General features: G+C 42.3%; 1 protein-coding gene across 7 annotated transcripts in view; it reads left to right on the plus strand.

Moving 5' to 3' along the window:
* The window catches only part of PPP1R1C (protein phosphatase 1 regulatory inhibitor subunit 1C), an 84,099-nt gene that overhangs the window by 35,119 nt on the left and 32,468 nt on the right, over positions 1 to 16,512 (plus strand). For 5 of the 7 annotated variants that reach the window (XM_074966862.1, XM_074966859.1, XM_074966857.1 and 2 more), the window contains one exon: positions 4,025 to 4,085. The exons of 1 other annotated variant lie outside the window; for it this stretch is intronic. In XM_074966862.1, coding sequence (XP_074822963.1) covers positions 4,025 to 4,085 — 61 coding nt within the window. Of the gene's footprint in view, positions 1 to 4,024; positions 4,097 to 16,512 lie in introns of all 7 variants that reach the window. One more of the 7 variants, XM_074966863.1, reaches the window with a different exon arrangement.

The following is a 16,512-nucleotide window of genomic DNA, read 5'->3' on the forward strand; positions in this document are numbered from 1 at the left end:
GGGATTGCAAGCTTCCTTTCTAATTCTGTACCAGGGCTAGAACTAGTACTCATTGAAAGCAATTAGTCTTTCCATTGACTTCAGTGAATATTAGCTCAAGTATTAAGTTTGCAATGAAGTCTAAGGTTTGTTCCTCCAGTTCCATCTCTTTTGCCCCCAAACCCTCACCTCGATCTCTTTCTCTTGTTATGGTGTTTTAAGGAAGCAAGCACTGCTTTAAATAGCAATGGGCAGTACTGTTTCAGACTTAGATCCAAATACAGACTTCTGAAGCCTTGCTGTGGTGAGGATCAACAGCATGTCACACACTGGTGTAAATAGCTCTCTTTGAATACAACAAATGTTTTATTCATAAACAGCATCTTTCCATCCATTATGATACAACAGGATAATAGTATTGGTCATATTTATGTGAAAGTGTTTTTCCTACGAGCCAACTTAAATTAATGTCTGTTGAAAGACTAGATCTGTTAGAAAATACAATCTCAGACACCCAGAGAAATACAAAGAGGCCTTTCAAGTGAACTTAAGGATGAATTTCCATTACATCACTATGATAAAAAACAATAGGAAATTGATAAGATCAAAGAATAGTTCTCTTAGGCCTGGTCTACCCAGTTTTTGTACCTCTATAATTGTTTTGGTCTGTGATGTGACATTTTATGAAAATAGATATACCTTGTACAACTCCTAATATAGATGTAGTTATGCCATTTAAAGGGGGCTTATACCAATATAGCTTAGTCCCCTTTCTATACAGAATAAAATAGATGGGTATAGACACTTTTATACCAGTATAATTAAATCCACACAATAACTTTAGCTATTCAGGTATAGATACATATTAGTTAGATACTGGTATAGTACAATCTTTGAGTGTAGACAAGGCCGTAGTGTCAGCAGAATTCCCTCACATCAAGCCCAACTAAAAGCATGTAATTTGAATGTTTAAACTCTTTATTATTTTAGGAGAGTTTCAATAAGAACATAAGTACAGGCATACTGGGTCAGACCAATGGTCCTTCTAGATCAGTATCCTGTCTTCCAACAGTGGCCAATGCCAAATGATTCAGAGGGGATGAACAAAATAGGACAACTATTGAGTGATGCATCCTCTTTTGTCCAGTCCCAGCTTCTAGCAGTCAGGGGCTTAGGGAAATCCAAAGCATGGGATTGCATCCCTGATTACCTTGACTAATAGCCATTGCTGGATTTATCCTCCATTAACTTATCTAATTCTTTTTTTAATCCAGTTATACTTTTATCCTTCACAACATCCCCGGCAATGAGTTTGATTGTGCACTGTGTGAAGAAATACTTCCTTTTGTTTGTTTTAAACCTGCTGCCTCTTAATGTCATTGAATGACCTCTGATTCTTGTGTTATGTGAAGGGGTAAATAATACTTCCTTATTCACTTTGTTCACACCATTCATGATTTTAGAGACTTCTATCATATTGTCCCTTAGTCGTCTCTTTTCCAAGATGAAGAGTCCCAATCTTTTAAATCTCTCCCCATACGGAAGTTGTTCCATACCCCTAATAATTTTTGTTGCCCTTTTCTGTATCTTTTCCAATTCTAATATCTCTTTTTTGAGATGAGACAACCAGAATTGCACACAGTATTCAAGGTATGGGCATACCATGGATTTATATGGTGGCATTATCATATTTACTGTGTTTTTATCTATCCCTTTCCTAAAGGTTCCTATCATTCTGTTAGATTTTTTGACTGCCACTGCACATTGAGTGGATGTTTTCAGAGAACTATCCACAATGACTCCAAGATCTTTCCTGAGTGGTAACAGCTAAATTGGACCCCATCATTTTGTATGTATAATTGGGATAATATTTTCCAATGTGCATTACTTTACCTTTCTCAACACAGAATTTCATCTGCCATTTTGTTGGCCAGTCATCCAGTGACAATCTATTGGAAAAAAGAGGTCTCATCAGTTTGTTTGTGTGCTTTTATGAATGTCAGTATTTCTTAGTTATTCTAGAATTGAACGTGTGAACATTACTTTTTTGGAGGCTTTTTTCTTTTGGATTATCACTTCTACTATTTATTTATTTATTTGGTTGCACTATGTCTTTTACTTAATGATGATGAAAACAAATCTTTCATTCTTTCAATTCATGTAAAGATATATTTCCCATATGGGTATCAATTTTACATGGAATGTTAGTTGTATAAGCTATTTTATTTTAATGCTGAAAAACATGTCTTTATATCCAGGCTTGTTTTAAAACAAAGTTGGGCCTATTTTACCCAGAAATGAAAAGAACTGCACTTGAGGCCTTATCTATACTATCGCAGTAAGTTGACCCAAGTTATGGGTCTGATGAGGTTCAACAAGGACAAGTGCAGAGTCCTGCACTTAGGACGGAAGAATCCCATGCACCACTACAGACTAGGGACTGAATGGCTCGGCAGCAGTTCTGCAGAAAAGGACCTAGGGGTTACAGTGGACGAAAAGCTGGATATGAGTCAACAGTGTGCCGTTGTTGCCAAGAAGGCCAATGGCATTTTGGGATGTATAAGTAGGGGCATTGCCAGCAGATTGAGGGACGTGATCGTTCCCCTCTATTCGACATTGGTGAGGCCTCATCTGGAGTACTGTGTCCAGTTTTGGGCCCCACGCTACAAGAAGGATGTGGAAAAATTGGAAAACGTCCAGCGGAGGGCTGGAACACATGACTTGTGAGGAGAGGCTGAGGGAACTGGGATTGTTTAGTCTGTGGAAGAGAAGAATGAGGGGGGATTTGATAGCTGCTTTCAACTACCTGAAAGGGGGTTCCAAAGAGGATGGATCTAGACTGTTCTCAGTGGTAGCAGATGACAGAACGAGGAGTAATGGTCTCAAGTTGCAGTGGGGGAGGTTTAGGTTGGATATTAGGAAAAACTTTTTCACTAGGAGGGTGGTGAAACACTAGAATGCGTTACCTAGGGAGGTGGTGGAATCTCCTTCCTTAGAAGTTTTTAAGGTCAGGCTTGACAAAGCCCTGGCTGGGATGATTTAGTTGCGGATTGGTCCTGCTTTGAGCAGGGGGTTGGACTAGATGACCTCCTGAGGTCCCTTCCAATCCTGATATTCTATGATTCTATGTGGCTTAGGTTGACTTACCGCAGTATCTACACCGTGCTGTGTAGACTGAAGGTGCTCTCCTGTCGACTTCCCTTACTCTTCTCATAGAGATGGAGTATTGGAGTCAACCAAAGAGTGCTCTGACATCGATTTAGCGGGTCTTCACTAGATCTGCTAAATCAACACCCGCTGCATCCATTGCAGCAGTGCCAATCTACCGGTAAGTGTAGGCAGGGCCTTAGACACAACTCTTTGTATCTAATCGTGGCTTTTCATATAAGTAGGTGGCATCCCAGGAATTGGGATCTGATTCATACAACATGCCTTCTTTATGAAGAACTCTTATCATAGATACAGTTACCCTTGTGAATTCTGATCAATTGTAAGGTATAAAGATGCATTAGTTCTGGATATCAACGCAGCCTACAAAGTTTGTATGTGTAGGTGGGTATGTATTCAGATTCTGGGGGCTACTTCAGACCCATATCTACTATAGGGTTGGCTGAAATCAGGTGAAAGGGGAACAATATATATTCCACAAGGCAAGAAAAGTGTTCCCAGAATTGCAAATCTCCCAGTTTGTTTTCCAAGTAACATGGATATTTCTCTATCAGAAGTGCAAATGCCTTATTCAAGAGGGTGTGCTACATGAAATATTACTGTAACACATGTGAAGCATATCCAGAATAACCACACCACCATATTAGATAATAATTATTTGGATTGTCTACCACTGACTGGAGCAGAACTAATAGGAACTCAGAGGGAAAACATTGTATGTGAGCAATACAAGCCATGTTGGGAAAAGAGGCAATGTAGAAAGACTGCATAACTGATAACTAGCAGACTTGATTTCCCCTCCCCTCCCCCCACCTCCCCAGGAAATGGTTTGACACTTTCCTTCTATGTTTATTAAACCTCTTTCTCTTATTCCTAGTCACAGAATGCCTCCCCTAAGCAGAGGAAGCAGAGTGTGTACACTCCTCCTGCCATCAAAGGTACTGTTCAGGTACTGTTTCTCATTATGCTAATGCATGTTTTGTTTCTGCCCACTGGTTTTCCACCATCTCCCTAGAATAAAAATCAACAACTAGATAAACAATGAGTATATTTGCCCATGGATAACTCACCCCAGGAACGGTTGGTTGCTTTAATTCTTATCTACCTGTGCATCTTATCTATGCATTTTCATACTTTGAATTAATTTCCCTCCACTTTTTCCTCTTCAGGGAAGTATCCTAGCAGCACTGGTATAAAGCAGTCATTACTTGTCAACTTCTAGATGCTATCACCAGCATGTGGTAACACATGCTTAGATCCCAATTGTTCAGACCAGTACTTATGCAATTAGTCCCATTGCTTTGAATGGAACTAATTGCATGAATAAGTGTTTGCAGGATCTGGCCCATACAGCTCACTCCCTCTTATTTAGAGCATTCCTTGGTGTTGTATCTTCCCTTTTGGGCAACTGCTAAAAGGAGGGAAGGCCAAAGCTGCACATTGATGACTGATCTTATGAGGTATAGATCTCTAAGGCTGATATCAAGAGGAATTGAGAATTCTCAGCATCCCGGGAGGGGTTTGGCCCAGATCCTCTAATGTATTTAGGTGCCTAACTGCCATTGATTTAAACTGAAGTTAACCCTAAATACCTCTAAGGATCTGGGCCTTAGTGTTTTTCAGAATTTGGACCTGAATATGAGCAACAGAAGTGGAAGTAGTGATCAGGACTCGTGCGCTTAGCCATGGTTTCTGAAATGATGCTGAACAGTGTTTGTCCTTGGCCACATTTGCAGCTAAGTGTGTTCAGAACTGGATCACTTGCATCTTTTATTGACACTTATTGTCAGCACTGGGTCATTTTCATAGTGCAGGCAAGGGTCCGTTCTTGCGAGGTAGAAAGTGTCTCCTGCCCGGTGCTGAGTGTCCTCAACTACTATTGCTTCTACTAAATGTAAGTGATCACATAGCAAAGAAGTAGAATTACAGTAAGTTAGCACTATTTCCTATAAAGCTACTAAATAATTATGAAATACCCCATAATATCCTATGGTAGTTTAGCCTATAACCCAGGTACACAGAACTTGTTCCATAATTTGAAATTTCCAGCTCTGCTCACAGTAGTAGCTATAACAATATTACCCATGTGCATGGGAATTATGTACCACGTTGGGGGTAATTATTTACTACTCTGGGTTAAAATTTCATTTACTGGATATTAGAAATATATTGCTCTATCCAATTATATTGATTTTCTGAAAGAAACCCCCTTGGCATGGGAAGCAATAATGTCTATTAACCTCACATATTGTCTTGCTGTACACTGAGTTCAAACTAGATAGTGTGTAAAAAAAGGTGTATGCGAAAGTTCAGTTTCTGTATTTCCTCATGATGATCTTGGTTGCCATGGGACCACCAGCTTTAATAGCCTCTTGGAGTATCAGGTATGTTTAGAAACTAGAGTTGCTTACTCGTTCTTTAAGATAGATGTAGGAATGGCTAACTTCTATTGAGATCCTCACTGCAGTGTGACAGACTTTCTAGTTTAAAATTATATGGTTTTCTCTGAGGTAGAAGAGCTCACAGCTGGGCTGAAATGGTTTGTAAATAAAACAAAGCAAAACACCACACCTCTGCAAAGTTATCCCTAAACACGACAGGCCAGATTCTGCTCCCAGTCACATCACTGTGAACCTGAACAACTTATCAGGTAAATGAATTACTTTAATGTGAACCAGAAACTTTTTAGTTCATGGACGCAAAGTCCACACAGGGGAGTTAAAGTTCAGCACTTTGGTGTGCACTGCTCTTCACATCCAAATAGTCCAAACTGTGGGGCAGCATAGAGTCATAGAACCATAGGGATAGAAGGGACTGCAAGGGTCATCTAGTCTAACCTCCTGCCAAGATGCAGGATTTGTTGTGTGTCAACCATCCAAAGACAGATGGTTATCCAGCTTTCTTTTGAAAACCTTGAGTGAAGGAGCTTCCATGACCTCCCTGTTCCATTGTCCTATTGTTCTTACAGTTAGGAACATTTTCCTGAGATTTAATCTACATCTGCTGTGCTGTACTTTGAACCCACTGCCTCTTGTTCTGCCCTCTGTGGCAACAGCGAACAACTGTTCTCCATCTTTTTTTATGACAACCTTTCAAGTATTTGAATACTGCTTTCATGTTCCCCCTTAATCACCTCTTTTCCAAACTCCTCTTTTTCAGTTCTTCAGCCTTTGCTCATACGGCTTGCATTCTGTCCCTTTGATCATCTTTGTTGCTTGCCTCTGGATCCTTTCCAGTTTCTTCACATCCTTTCTATATATTGGTGACCAAAACTGAAGACAGTACTCTAGCTTCAGCCTAACCAGCACCAAGTAGAGTGGTATTATCATCTCCCGTGACTTGCAGGCTATGCTTCTGTTAATGCAACCTAAAATTGCATTTGCTTTTTTTTTTTTTGCAACAGCATCACACTGTTGACTCTTGTAGAGGTTGTGATCCACCACAATTCCCAGATCCTTCTCAGCAGTGCTGCTGTCAAGCCAATTATCCCCCATTCTGTATTTGTGCATTTGGTTTTTCTTCCCTAAGTGTAGCACTTTACATTTGTCTTCATTGAATTTCATTTTATTGTCTATAACCCAGCTCTCCAATTTATCAAGATCCCTTTGAATTTTAGCTGTATCTTCCAAAGTGTTTGCAACCTCCTCCCTCCCAAGCGTTGTGTCATTTGCAAATGTGATCAGTATGCTCTCTATTCCTACATCCAGGTCATTAATAAAGATGTTAAATAACACCAGACCCAAAACAGATCCCTGTGCAACCCCACTTGAGATCCCCTCCAATCTGATGTCATTCCATTGATAGTTATTTGTTTGCGGTTGTTTAACCAATTATGTATCCACTTAATGGTAGTTCCACAGAGCCTGCATTTCTCCAGCTTACTTATCAGAATGTCATGTGGGACTATGTCAAAAGCCTTGCTAAAGTCCAAGTGTATTGGGTTCACTGCATCCTCCCATACACCAAACCAGTTACTCAGTCAAAGATGCAAATCCAGCTGGTTTGGCATGATTTGGAAATCCATGCTGGCTGCTAGTGATTAACCCTTCATCCTCCAGATATTCCCAAATTGAATGTTTTGTATATTGCTCTAATAGCTTCCCACGTATTGAGGTCAGGCTGACTGGTCTTTACTTTCCCGGCTCCTCCTTTTGTAGGACCCCTTCTTGTTGTCTGTAACATTTATTGCCATCTGTAACTCATTCTTTGTCTTGGCTTTCCTGAGTTTGTCCCAACACGCTTACACTATTCCCATGTATACTTTCTTGGTGACATGCCCCTCCTTCTATTTCCTGTATGTATCCTTTTAGGTTTTTAGATAGCTAAAGAACTGCTTGTGCAGCCACATTGGCCTCCTGTGGCTCTTATCTTGCCTCTGCATGGGAATAGCTTGATGTCGAGCCTCTAATATTACATCTTTTAGGAACTGCCAGCCCCCTTCAACTCCTTTTCTTCCTAATTGGTCTTTCCATGCCTACTATTTCTCTGAGCTGGTTGAAGTCTGCCTTTTTGAAGTCCAATGTCCTTGTTTTGCTGTTTCATGTCCTCTTTTCCATAGGATCTTGAATTCCATCAGATCATGATCACTTCCTCCCAAGTTCCTGACCACCTTCACACTTCACATTTGCAACTAATTCATCCCTGTTGGTCAACACCAGATCCAAAATGGATGACCCCTAGTTGTTTCCTCAACTTTCTGGATCAGAAAATTGTCTCCTACACATGCTGAGAACTTGCAGCACAAATTATGTTTTGCTGTGATAGTTTTCCAACAGATATCAGAGAAGTTAAATTTCCCCATTAATACTAGCTCATGTGTGGTAGCTAATCTTGTGTTACCTGCTTGTGAATGCCCCATCCACTTCCTTTTCTTGATTTGGTGGTCTATAATAGACCCCCACCAAAACACCTCCACTACTATTCTCTCACCCTAAGCTCTCAGTAGGTCTGCCACTCGCTTCCTCTTGGACCTGAGAGCAAGTGTATACATTCTTGACATATAGCATGACACCTCCTCCTTTTCCCCCATACTTATTCTTCTGGAACAAACTATATCCCTCAATGCTGGTACTTCAATCATGTAAGTAGTCATATTAAGTCATAATTGTCTTCATATATCACAACTATTTTACAGGCTGTCTTGTTGCTTTTCTTCTTGCCTCTTTAATGCAGTTGTGGTTTCTCGTCCCTTTTTCAGAATTTAGCTCCTTCCCCTTGACGTTATTGCTTGAGCGTAGATGCACATTGGCCAGATTTTTGTCACCATCCCCCATAAGATGTAGTTATAGCTCTTCTTATCAGGTTAGCCAGACAATGTTCAAATATGCCCTTCCCAGTATTTGATACATGGAGCCCATCCCAGCACAGTAATCCTCTTTCCTGGAACATCAGCTCATTGTTGAAGACACCAAAGCCCTCTCACCAGTGCCATCTGTGTAGTCATGCTTTTACTTCCATGCTTTAATAGTCCCTGCCCAGGCCTTTTCCTTCAACAGGGAGCATGGATGAGAACACCACTTGTGCCCCAAACTCTTTAATCCTTCTTCTCAGAACCATGTAATCTGTAGTGATCTGCTTACGGTCATTTTTGGCAGTACTGTTGGTGCTTCTATGGATAAGCAGGAAGTGGTAGTGGTCTGAGGGCTTGATGAGTCTTGGCAGACTCTCCATCACATTCTGAATTCTAGCTCCAAGCAAGCAGCACACTTCTCAGGATTCCCGGTCAGGATGGCAGATTGATGACTCTATCCCCTTTAGGTGGGAGTCCCTGACCACCACCACACTTCTCCTCCTCTTAGGAGTGGTGATCATGGAACTCCCATTCCTAGGACAATGCATCCCATGCTGTCCAGTTGACAGATTCTCCTTCTGATCCCTTGCCTCAGATGACTCTTCCAAGGCATTCTCAGCAGTAGTACCTGTGCAGAGAGCCTGAAAGCAGGTGCTTACCTCTATCTGTGTTGGGGGTACACTGATTATCTTCCTCCTTCTTCTGGAGGTCATGCACTGCCAATTTTCTTTCCTGTTCTTCAGTCCCCCTTGCACTGCCCTCTCTGATTCTTTGGCACACTCTACTCAGAGTACCAAATCCTGACTTCTGTCCAGGAAGTCTTCATTTTCTCTGATGCAATACAGGGTTGAGACTTGAACCTCCAGTCCTTTAACCTTTCTTCCAGTACAGAGACCCGCTTGCACTTTGTATGGATCAAGTCGCTCCTATCCTCCAGGAGAAAGACAAACATGGCACATCCTGTGCAGATCACAACAGCTATCCCTCAGTATCCATATTTTCTTCCTTGTAATGTATCAAGAGCCTGATCAGACAACGTATTTACTGTTCCCAAAAGCCTGAAAGGCAAAAACTCTGTGGGCGCTCTCCCTAGGTCACCTCCCAGGCAAACTCCCTCTGTTTACGTCTCCTCTGTTCGTTGCTCAGTAGGTTCACCACGGGCTGCCTTTTTATAAGGCTGCTGGCTCAAAGCAGTTGCCCCCGCTTAAAGCCTCCCCTGCTTCACACGTCAATCAACCACTCAAAGCCCATGTAGCCCAGATTACTCCAGATTTACAGTGGTGTATCTGATGACAAAATATGACCTAACTTGCTTAATATTTGCCACTAATGGGAAAACTCATATGACACAAATCCATTCATGCCTTTCTCTGTTCATGTGTTATGACAACATGCATGTTATTTAGTATAGGCAAAGGGACTAAAAAAGCAAACAAGTATAATAAAAATGGACAGTGAAATACTCAGGCCTATGAAAGACAGAATTCTGTAAAGAGCTAAGAATAGTTTAGATCAGTGGTTCTCAAAGCCCGTCCGCCGCTTGTTCAGGGAAAGCCCCTGCCGGGCCAGACCAGTTTGTTTACCTGCCGCGTCCGCAGGTTTGGCCGATCGCGGCTCTCACTGGCTGCGGTTCGCCGCTCCAGGCCAATGAGGGCTGCTGGACGGGCAGCCAGTACGTCTCTTGGCCTGCGCCGCTTCCCGCAGCCCCCATTGGCCTGGAGCGGCGAACCGCGGCCAGTGGGAGCCGTGATCAGCCGAACCTGCGGACACGGCAGGTAAACAAACTGGTCCGGCCTGGCGGGGGCTTTCCCTGAACAAGCGGCGGACTGGCTTTGAGAACCACTGGTTTAGATCATTCTGTTTTAGTAGCTGTTAAAGATCCTTTTTAGCAATGTGTTGATAACAGGGCCCATAACTATAAATTACTCCCAAAACATTTGCATGTTTTGCTTTCCCCTGGGCCGAGTTTATTAATTTGTTCTCCAATTGGCTTAGAAAGTCTACTTCACAATGCAAAAGAGAATGAGATTTTGGATGCTGGACTACCCACAAAAGGCCTCTGGACACAGTCTGCTCTATATCCTCTATTGCTGTTATTAATGAATAATCTTGGGAGGTGGGACAGGAATACATTCTGTGCCTTCACATTCCGAGATGAGGGTAGTAATACATCTCAGTTCCTGTCCCCAAGCCTTAAAATAGCACGACTACTGGAAAAGAGCAATAAACACTACCATTTTCTATATTGCACTGGAGTTTTAACATTGACTTCTCAGACAACCCCAAGCCCACAATAATTAGGCAAACATATGAGTGCAAAGCCTGGAAGTGCAGCAGTAGACACTGAGGCACTGTGAGAAAGACATATTGTAATAGAGGTTAGGATTTATCTTGTGTCTTCAATCAAAAAGTGTCCTAAAGAAACAACAGAGAGAACCCAAGAAGATTTATACTTAAGTCTGACTCAAGACCTCTAAATTGTTTCCTTGGGCTATATATATATTTTTTTTTACAAGCACCTCAGTGTATCTTTGGCAACTTTCTTGAAATGTATATGAAATTCCAAGACAGAGACAGATTACTGATGTACTGATTTCATGGAATTTAATGGAGCGGGCATTTAGGGCTGCAGCTGAAGGGAGAGAAAACGGGTAACTTAAGTTGAGACAAGATGGATGAGGTAGTATCTTTTACTGGACCAACATCGGTTGGTGAGGGAGAGACAACCTTTCAAGCCACACAGAGCTCTTCTTCAGGTCTGGGAAAGGTACTCCCAGTGTCACAGCTAACTGCAAAATGGAAAAGATTTTTTTAGCAGACGTAGTTAGCATATATTCTTAGAGACCATTCAAGGTAGAATTGCCTGTTAACATCTCTGCAGTCGTAGGACAAAAAGAGGGGTTAGTGGGCTACAGATTGTTGTAATAAGCCATAAATCCAGTGTCTCTGTTCAGTCTATGATTGTCAGTGTCTAGCAGAGTTATGAGTTTAAGCTTCCAGGCTTGTCTTTTGAAAGTATTCTGCAGGTTTCCTTTAAGGATGTGGACTGATAGGTCAAACACCGAGTGATAGCTTTGTGAAAAGACCAACAGAAATTGGTCTAATAAAAGATATTACCTCACCTACCTTGTCTCTCTAACATCCTGGGACCGCCACTCCTACAACTACACTGCATGTAGTAAATTAAGTTGTCCTTTGTGATACTAAATTAAAATGTATTGTTAATTTATTAGATTAAAAAGATGGTAAGCAAAAGGTACCTCAGGCAGCAGTAACTTGTGACCAATAGGCCATGCAGCACCCTGGTTAAACTATAGCAGAAGTTGCAGGAGCCCACAGGGCCCACCTATGAGTGTTGATGTGTTGGGATCAACATGGACTACCTCCAGCTCATGACAGTTAAGTGGGGCCTTACTTGCTCCCTCTGGCAGGCACCTAAATTGCACTACACAGCTTTACCAGTATGGCTTCTGTGGATTTTGGGTCTGTCCGGTTGTTGTCTCTGCCGTACCCACTGTAGTCTGTAAATTGCAACACTCTGGTTTGTGAGTTGTGACAAACTCCAAAATCATATGATGGTACAACTGACAGGTTCATTATTTGCAAATATTTGTGTATACTTTGCTGCTTCTGGGTATTTTTTCCTAAATGAAAGAGCATCAAAGAGCCCCAAGAGTAGGAAATAGCTGACTCATCCTAGGTTGTGGGGTTTTGTTTTTTGCTTTTTACTGGAATGCAGTATGCTGGAAAAATCAATGTGAGTGCTATTGATTTAAGAAGGTATCTGCAGAGTGAATCAGACAGCAGACCAGATAAGTTCCGTACACTATCCCTGTTAGTATTAGATTACTGTGCTTAATGGACGTCAGGAGACATTTTCCATTTTGCTGTGGCAAATCTCTCTTTTTTTTTTTTCGCCTCTCCCTTGACGGTTGCTAATTCAGTACTCATACTGTAGTATATATGTTTAGCAAATTCAGAATCTGAAGACACTATTCCTGTTGCACCAAATTGTGTTTTATCTGAATATTTTCAGCATGTTATAGTTTTACGTTATCTCGTCACATCATTCTTTTGATATATCTGCTACTTCCTCTTCCTAACTCATAATACTACTAATAATGAATAATATACTGCAAGCAGAGAAGGGTGTAATTGTTTTGTCTAATTTCAAACCCACTCATATAGCATGGGCCAAATCCTCAGCTGATGTAAATCAACATAGCTCCCTTAACTTCAGAAGACCTGTATGGATTTACACCTAATAAGGATCTGGTCCTCTGTGTTCAAAAGTCCACTGTTTTTTTATTAATTATTATTCTGTACCTATTTATTTATTAAATGTATTTGCCCAACTCCACTTACACTCCTGCCTATCGCCCGCAACCAGCACCCTCCTACACACACCACACCCCTCACTCACTCCTGGGCCCTCTTCTCCCAACTCTGCATGCCGCCCACCCACTCTCTACACTCACATACACACCAGTCCTGATTCCCCTCACATCTACTCCCTTCATTCTTGAGCCCTGTTTGCTCAAATCCTCAGGTTTGCATCTTCCTGTGACAAACAGGATACTGGCTGCCAGAGAGAGGATTCTGGACTAAATGGATCATAGGGCTGACCCAATATGGCAATGTCACAGGAAGGCTGGCCCTTAAGAAGAGATGGGTCTCAGCCCCACCTGTGACATCACCAACTTTCCTTGCCAGGTAGGAAAAGGCAGATGAACATGTGACCCAATCAGGCCTCTGGGGTAGATAATGGAGATGCCTGGGAGAGTCTTTGGGTGAAGCAGAGGCCAGAGCTGGAGGAGATGCAGGAAGTAGGAAGGCAGGGGACACACTAGAAGAGACAGGTCGGGGGGGAAGGACTGAGGTGGGGTGCCCCTACCTCCAACCTCTGGAGGAAGGCTGGAAGATCACATCCCAGTAGAGACGCCCCTGAGCAAAGGATTTTATTATGAAGGTTTTCTTTTGAGTTCTGTTTCTTAAAAGACTGTGTTGCCAGTCTGGTTGGAACTGGTCTAGGGCAATTTAAAGGGATCAGGGAGAAACTGAGCACAAGCCCTGCGTAATATCTTAGCCAAGAGGGAAGCGACTGGGCCTTCCACCAGAAACTGTGTGTAATGACTCAATAAATTAGACTCTAGGTATCTTGTTTTAAATACTTTGGATTGTGGAAAGTCTCTGGGAGACCTAAGAGGGAGCTGAGGGTAGTGTGCCTGCAGAGCTACCTCATGCCATGAGTGGTGCTCTGGAGATTGTGACCATACTACAGGTAACCATGGGCCAAATTTTAAATGGTATTTAGGGGCATAGCTCCTATTGAAATGTCCCTGTTTGGGTCCTGTTGGTCCCACTGAATGACCCTGCTCCCCACATCTGCCAACCCACCCTTCTCCCTGTAGGATCTCACAGTATAGCAAAGCAAAGAAGGATCTTCATTTCCCTTTGTCCTGGGCTCAGGGTCTGCCAGGAGCCAAAGGGAGAGGAGAAGTATTGTTCTCCACCCCTCCCTGCCTCTCTAAATCCAAATCAGGGAGTGCTAAAGTGATCCAGGAGCTATACTGGGAGATCTAAATTTGCCCTTCCCAGGAAAGGGAAGCAACTGGGAATGTGAGTCTTTAGGGTATCTTCATGCTCCTGCCTGTGGGCAGAGGAAAGGGGGCCATTGGGAACCACATGGGACCACCTTCCTCCTCCTTTTGAACCCACAGAGGAGAAGTCATAGGTGGTAATGGTGTCCCCATATGGGTAGGGACTTCTGTGGGAAGAGAGTTTAAGCTGCCAGTGCTGATGGCAGACTGCACTTACCCTCGGTGCGTCTTACCGATTTAAAATGAAGAGAGCACATGTACAGTCTTAGGGCTACGACATGTGACTGCTCATCCCCACACCTGCCTCTGCACCCAGCCAGGCTTCCCTTTATCTAGAGAAATGGGTGTGGCTTTGTACGAGTCATCCCCGGAAGGAAACCTGGGTTTAAATGACAGGAAACATTGTGTGAGGTGTTCACAAAACCCAAACTCGTCAGAGTTCACCTATCTCTACGTTATCTACGTTCAATCATTATCAGTACTACCAGCTGTTTAAACCCCAAAAAGCCCTTCCATTCTGCACGATCCCAAAGCACTTTACAGACTTCACCAACGATGGGTCAAATTATGGCTACCCTGTGTGGATATGCTAGAGGGGCAGGGCAATAGGGATCCTTCATTTGCTCTTATGCTCCTGCCCAGGAAACTACTGTAAGATCTGATCCAAAAGCAAATGAAGTCAATGCAAAAATTCCCATTGACTTCTGTGAGCTTTGGATCAAGCCTATAGAGTTGCTCTTTTTGTTTGCTGAGCCAGCATTGCCATTAGCCATCAACAACCCAGAATTAATCTCTTTACTCAGAGTCAGAAGATGACTTTGGCTTCATTGGCCCTCTTTGAGTTTATGGCAGCTCAGGTTTTATTCCTCTGTACGCAGCACTGGTTAGTGTGACAGGTTTTCAAGGTTTCATTAAAAACTCCAGGAAAATAGTTGATTTAATTACCCCTTTTAATGCATTTTTGGTCTGCTTAGGAATAAAGGTATGTTCTAGAGACGGACCCAAGCTACTAAGTTTGGAAGTGGATTGACTCTGAACTTTCCCAAAGTCATGGGATGTTTAGAGATGGGATTTTGGTTTGGCCCATTATAGAACTAGGATCGCTTTGTGAAGTCTGACTTCAGAGCCATATTTGAACTCTTCCAGTTCAAGTGGTGTTCAGCAGAGCTGGTTGAAAAGTTTTAGTCTAAACAGTTTTCCATAAGAAAATCCAGTTTTGATTAAACCCAAATTACCTGTGAAATTGTACTGATTTTGGACAAAAATCATCTGAAATGTCAAAACACAACATTTCTGCTTGTTGGAAATGAAAACTTTTCCATTTCAAAATGGCTTTGTTAAAAAATTTATATATATATAAATAAAACTTCAAAAATGGTTGAAATCAAAACACAGCATTTTGAATTTACTGATTAGAAACAATTTTTCTCTTTTGAATTTCTCTGCAAAATTTTTCAAAATTTTGGCTTTTTTGTCCCAATTCAGGATTTTTAAAAAATACTGAAATTTTTCAGAGGACAGAAAATCTGTTTTCCATCCAGTTCTAGTGTTCAGATACAGGGATTTGATGCATGAACAGCTTTAGCAGTTACAGTGATGGTTGCCTGAGCTCATTTTGTGAAGTTCCTGCTTGCTGTTTCCTCTAAAGGAAACAACATGCAGAAAAAATCATTAAAAGCATGATGTCCCTCCCGAAATATGTTGTTTATTAGAAACAATTAATATAATATGTGGCCATGAGCCAAATCTGGAACCCCTTAGGCCAACTGGAAGGTGTCTGATGCATCACATTACTTTGTGACCGGAGGTTAACAAGTTATGTGGATATGGCCAGGAGATTTTGATGCTTATTGCGAGCATGGTGAAGACTGAACTCAGAGAGCCCTCGAGAATCGCCATGGCTCAGGGTTCCCTGCAGCTTCAATCACATAAATCTCAGGTTAAACTTAGCTAGACTGTCAGAAGCACGAAACATGCCTCAGGAGATGGGGAACAGCTAATATCCATAGAACACTGTATATTGTTTAAGTGTAGCGTTCATATGCTAGCAAACTCTCTGAACTATACAGGTCTCCAACCCTAGTTAAATACATTAGGCCAACAGCAAGAAACATTGCATTATATTACAAAGGAAAATACAATGTTTTTGTCAGTGTCACACAGCCCTGGCAGAAGTCCTCCCAGCTGCACAGTCAGAAGGCTGCTGCATTTGGGTCCCACGCTCACCATCCTGGGTCCATGTGCCCTTAAGCTTCCCTCACGCTGAATAGGCCGCAACACTGGTTCTTTCCTGGGCCACTCATGCATGTTTCCTGGGCCCAGGTCCCCTGTCTGCCACCTCTTGACAGAAATGAGGTCCAGTGCCCCAGCTGCCAAGGCCCCGAGACCAGTACTGACCCCCTAGACTCCCTAGTAACTTGAGCACTCCCTTTCCCAGAACATCAACATTGTGGATACTCAGGTTTACCTCTTCAG

This window comes from Natator depressus, chromosome 11 (assembly GCF_965152275.1).
Source record: "Natator depressus isolate rNatDep1 chromosome 11, rNatDep2.hap1, whole genome shotgun sequence".
In the NCBI taxonomy this organism is placed as follows: Eukaryota; Metazoa; Chordata; order Testudines; family Cheloniidae; genus Natator; species Natator depressus.